Genomic DNA, 5,862 nt, shown 5'->3' on the forward strand with positions numbered 1-5,862 from the left:
TGGGAATCGAACTCAGTTCCTCAGTTCCCCAGGACCAAAGTCCACCACCCTAACCACTAGGCCACTCCTCCACTCGGAAGCCTTTTGGGAAGCCTGTAGCTTCTTGGCTTCTCCCTAACAGCCTGGGTTTTTGAAAGGGCTTTCCCAAAGTATACAACTCCTGTAGTGGAATTAGCTGAAATCCTGACCTCTGCCCTGCACTCTCTTGCAGGGGCTTAGCCAGACAACAGATTTTGGATGGGCCTAGGGAAGAAGTGGGTGGGTACCAATTGTTTTCCCCTCCCCCCCCCCAACCACCACCCAAAAAATATCTCAGCTGGTGGGAAAACGCTTCTTTTCACCTTGGCAGTCTGCAGCAGGCATTTGCTGAAAATTGAACATACGCAGGTGCCGGTATCATGGAGAGTAGCGTTTTCGTTACCATCTGGAGGAAGTCTTCAGCTGGCCGAGCTTGGGATCCCACAGCTACCACTAAACGTGTGCTACTATTGGGTGGGCCCTGGCCCACCTGTGGCTACACCACTGCTCTCTTGTGCTGTGGTACTTGAAGTCCTGAGTTTTGTTGGTTTTTTTTGGATGGGAACAGGACCCCCCCCCCCCCCCCAATTCAAGTTTAGACCTGCTTTGGTAAGTAGTTCATTGGATATTTAACTGCATATGAAGTCCCAACCCTTCTGTTCAACATAGAAGGTCAAAAGACACTTCATTAAGACCAGTCCTTTGCATTTTTAAACAAGTCTGTTTAAAAAGGGCAGGATTACCACCATAACAGAACCATATCGATCCGGCATCGTGCCCTGTGCAATATGCCCCTATCTTGCCCATTGCGCCACTGCCAAGAAGAAGAGACCATGGATGGGGAGCAATTTTGGCATGTCCGCCTCCCTTGTGCTCTGTGTGGCCAAACCAGTCACAGCCCTCGGTATGGTCCTGTACCATAGGCTCGTCTCCCATTGCTCAAGCTCCTGAACAGTCCAAGCTTGAGTTAGTGTCGCTGGTGCTCTCCCTTGATCTATGCCTTGGGAGCCAAGTGCTAACCACAGATAAAATGTGGCTTATGTCCATAGAGTCTGATGGCTGTGCCCTTTAGGTTGGCCATTTTCTTTTTATATGGCTTCGGGATCCAAAGGCTACTTCTTTATTCTGTTCTCCTCCTCCCAAAGACAGCAGACATGCTGCGAACGATGCCCTTCAAACCCACTGCCTTTTTGCTGGCGTTTCTGCTATCCCGGACAGACTCCAGTAGCTGATGAAAGATAACCAAGGAACCGTGGTATGTCTCGGCGGCCGAGGTCTCAAAGAAGCTGGAGTTGGTGGAGAGCGCCAGGAGACGACCCTCCTCGCTGGTCACAGCCCGGCCGTTCTGCAGGTCCCTCTTGTTACCCACGATGATGACGGGAGCCACTTTCTCCACGCCACTGCGCTTCTTCAACTGCCGGATGCACTGCAGCTGCTGTCGCACTATGTTGAAGCTGGCCCGATCACAGATACTGTACACCAAGATGAAACCGTCGGCCCACCTCAGCTGTTCCTCGCTCACACATCCTTGCAGGCTTGGATTCTAGAAAACCAACCAATGGATAACAGAATGAATAAACAGCAACATTTTAAAAACACATTTCTGTACTAAGGACACGGATGCAAGGTTCAACACAGTCTTTCAGCAGGTACTATTACTGCCCTACCAATAATTCCCATTAGAGTAGGGACAGAGCATTGACAGGAATTTGTTATTATGGGATGCATCCATGAGAAAAAAAGGGACCTTCTAGGAAAATGTGTGCTCATGGCAAAGAGAGAGGTGGGATGTGGAGAAAAAAGGTAGAGGAAGGAACTGTGAGTCCAGATTGCTCCTGGGACTCCTGAGTTCAGATCTAGCTCTAAGTACATAAGTATTGCCACACTGGGAGAGACCAAAGGTCCATCAAGCCCAGCATCCTGTTTCCAACAGTGGCCAATCCAGGTCACAAATACCTGGCAAGATCCCAAAAAAGCTCAATACATTTTTTGCTGCTTATCCCAGAAGTAAGCAGTGGATTTTCCCCAAGTCAATTTAATAATGGTCTATGAACTTTTCCTTTAGGAAGCCATCCAGACCCTTTTTAAGCTCTGCTAAGCTAACCTCCTATATCACATTCTCTGGCAACGAATTCCAGAGTTTAATTACATGTTGAGTGAAGAAAAATTTTCTCCGATTCGTATTAAATTTGCTACTTCTCCACCAGCTCTCCCAATTTATGATCTTGGAAAAGGCACGTTACCCCCGCCCTGTGCCTCAGCTAGAGACATGCAATCAGATAATAAAAACAGCAGTTTTGTCTCTCCCCTTTTGCAGCAGCCATCCAAGTCAAGTTTCAGACTTGGCAGCCTGGTTTTCCAAACCGGAGATGGCTGTACATGTGTATCTGAGATAATGCGCTGAGAAGCATGCTGGCATTCTCTTCAAATAAATCAAGTTATTATCGCTGTTCTTGCCAGCGTTGGCTGGCTTTCCTACACTGCGCATGACTAACCTTTCTGTGTTATTCTCCTGTCTGTGACTATTAATATCTCTGTCATTAAAAAGAAATCAATTTCCTCTTTATTGTAACCTAATTGGCCAAAGCACCATGGACAGCATGATATGGTAGGCTGTACTGACTGATTAGAATAACTGGCCGGACACATGGGAGCCCCACGAGCCCTATTATTTCTCTAAGAAGGCATCTTGGAAGTCTCGGGAATGCTAGGTACACCCATCTCCATCCACTCACCTGTGGGTAGACAGAATCCCAGACACTGAAGCAAATCTCTCTGCCGTCCACCATCTCATTGTGGGTATAAATTGATTCTAGAGAAAGGAGAGACACAGGGAGAAAACGTTTTATAGGGTGAGCTGAAAGGTTGTAGTGTAGGTTTTCAAAGTAAGGACTGCATCGGTTTCCGACATTAAGTGGACAATTCCATAATTTGGTGCCAAGGTGTGGGTGCCACCAAGGAGGTTTGATGACAGAAAATGGCATGATGTCACAAGGCTGAAGCAGGTCTCCACCCACTCTACCCAAGGAGGCTTTAATTCTCCCTAATGCAGCCACTGCCATCTTGGTACACCCAAAACAAAGAAATTGGTAGGGCAACAAGCTCCACCTACTGTCTTCAGCCCACATAATGGGCCAGATAGGCTCATATTGTCTCCTGTTATCAACGCTCCTTGGGCGCCAGAATACTAGCACAAAGCTATGACGGTTCACTGTGATGCGCCTATTATGATAGGTAAATGGCCAGTGTAAGTTGGCAGCCCAAGAACGCCATTCAATACGCGTAACTGCTAGTTTTCTATAAATTATATGTGTCACATCCCAGGCCGCCTATGCTTTGCCCACATGCACGCACTCACATTTACATTCTAAGTGATATTGGTATATACATTATACAATAACGCCTCATACTTATACACGTAACTACCAGTTACTGGCTCCTCGGATGCATGAAAATGATTTTATTCTACAAAATATGCGCACTTGGGGAAGATTCTATAAATAGCGCTCAAAAATTGGTGTTAAGCACTATTCTATAAAGAGTTCTCACCTTTTATCGAATCATGCGTAGCACCGATTCCCTCACCTAACATTGGGTGCCAGACTTACGCCTGCTGAAATCCAGTGTACCTGCTGGCACCCAAGTTAGGCGCACTGAGCCAGTTTTCTGTGACTGCATGTGTAACTGTTCGGATTGCCCGACACACCCTTGCCCCTCCCATGGCCAAGCTCCCTTTGGGATACACGCTGTGGGAGTTAGGTGCCCTGCCTTATAGAATAGTGTGAAGCCAGATGCATGTATAAATTTTAATGAATGCCAATTAACATCTGTAATTAGTTGTTAGCACCCAATTATTGATGCTTAAAAGCTTGTTAACCAATTAATTCGTACGCACATCTCAGCAGGATGCCCAGAAATGGGCACCATGTATAGAATCCCAGGCTTGGTGCCTAACATTAGAATTACTCTTTAAAAGCTTACAAGGAGCTGCTGGCATCTTACAGACGTAATGGATTTAGGAAGGTTTGAACTTCCGAGGGCAAGAGGCCAGTTCATTAGATACGACAACGGACCCTTGTACTCCGAAAGTTTATGCCTCACTAATTTGGTTAGTCTGTAACATGGCACTAGCCTCTCTGTTGTTTTTCTTGTTGTACACTACCTTAGCTAACTCTCTGGAAGTTTTTTTAACACTTACCGGTGTCGCCGTATTCCCCGATGAACCTCCGAGTGAGGAACCGGACTGTCAAGGCTGCAAAGAGAAAAATCCAAAAGATTACAAATTTGTCTGACACTGGCAAGTAAATACACAAAGACCAAAATAAAGACAAAGCGAAATGGATCCATCAGTCACCACAGCTGGGTGGCTCTGTATTTTGTGGGACTGGAAGCATTGCAATCCTAGAGGAACCAGTGCCCAGGAAAAGGGTTGCTTTTGGTTCCCCCTCCTTTTCTTTTGGGCTCCTGTGATTGGAAACTCAGTCTGACTGTAAAAGGCAGCCTTGCATTCCTCAGCCCCCTGAGGTTACCACACAGGGTAGATTCTCTGTATACAAAGAACCTGACACCCGAAGGGTTCAAATGTGGGCAGATGTTTCAGGAAAGAGGCAAAAATACTGTAATGGAGCAGAGGAATGACATAAAACCAAGGAGAAAGTTGGAGAGAGAAGGGGAGGTTTATAATTCAGTTCACTGGGGGCTTGGAGGGGAGTGAAAGTGGTTCGGGATGAGAAGCTTACCAGATTTCCCCACGCTCTCGGCCCCCAAGACCAGGATGTTGGCTTCCACTTTGGGCTGGTGGCTACTGCCTTCAGACATTTTACGGGATGGCTGCTGTCTGGCCACGATTTGAACAACCATTTGTAATCCGTTTGAAAAGCTGAGTGGGTGCTTAGAAATGCACAAGATGGATCAAGTTGGGCAAAAAAAAATACACACACAAAAGAAAGAAACTCAGAGATGGTTCTGTGTGCAGTTTTCCTCTGTGCTTTGGAGGGAGGGAAGAGGAGAGCCTGTCATATATAGGGAAGAGGGAGGGCTCAGTCTGCATCTGACTCACCAATCAGCCTCTTTCCTCATTGCAAATGTTCTCTCTCCTGGAGGCAAACTGGATGCTTTCTGATGTCTCAGTTACTGTGAGCTCTCAACCATGAGGGAAGGTGGAGGTGGTTGTGGGGGGTATCTTCTCCCTGCTTCTTCATGCGTTCCTGAAGCATTTAACAGTAGCAAAATAAATAGAGCATGCGGTATAAAAACATAGTGACACTGTGATGGCAGACAGACTGAAATGGTTCCATCTAGTCTGCCCAGTGAGCTGTGTAGTGTTGGAACTGATGATCTGTGCAGGTTACCCCATGCACACATTTAGGGCTTTAAAGTAGGCACGGGATAAAAGCGGTAAATAAATCCTAATAAAGAAATAAATAACCAAAGTCTCGATCATTCAGTTTATGCAAGTATGACCACCAACTTGGAAATTACTACTACTGCTATTATTAATCACATCTACATAGTAACATAGTAAATGACAGCAGATAAAGACCTGTACGGTCCATCCAGTCTGCCCAACAAGATAAACTCATGTTACATGGTATGTGATACTTTAAATGTATACCCGAGTTTGATTTGTCCTTGCCTTTCTCAGGACACAGACCGTAGAAGTCTGTCCAGTACTGTTCTTGTACTAATTTCTGAAGCTAACGTCGAAACCCCTTAAAATTTACACTCCAGCCCATCCCTATCAGTCACGATCAGGGTGTAGATTTTGTTGAATTCCATTACCATTTTCATCTCCACCACCTCCCGCGGGAGGGCATTCCACATATCCACCACCACTACTTCTAC

The 5,862-nt window shown here is 46.2% G+C and overlaps 1 protein-coding gene across 1 annotated transcript; it reads right to left on the reverse strand.

Annotated features, from left to right (window-relative positions):
- Nucleotides 1-551: 551 nt before the first annotated feature.
- LOC115458381 (ras-related and estrogen-regulated growth inhibitor-like protein) lies at nt 552-4,993 on the reverse strand. Its single transcript, XM_030188304.1, has 4 exons — nt 4,758-4,993; nt 4,217-4,270; nt 2,754-2,830; nt 552-1,561 (listed from the first exon to the last, which is right to left on the reverse strand). The coding sequence occupies exons 1-4, from the start codon at nt 4,876-4,878 to the stop codon at nt 1,139-1,141; spliced, it is 675 nt and encodes a 224-aa protein (XP_030044164.1). The 5' UTR covers nt 4,879-4,993; the 3' UTR covers nt 552-1,138.
- Between the last annotated feature and the right edge of the window lie 869 nt (nt 4,994-5,862).

The sequence above is a fragment of the Microcaecilia unicolor genome, chromosome 14 (genome assembly GCF_901765095.1).
Source record: "Microcaecilia unicolor chromosome 14, aMicUni1.1, whole genome shotgun sequence".
Classification (NCBI taxonomy): Eukaryota; Metazoa; Chordata; class Amphibia; order Gymnophiona; family Siphonopidae; genus Microcaecilia; species Microcaecilia unicolor.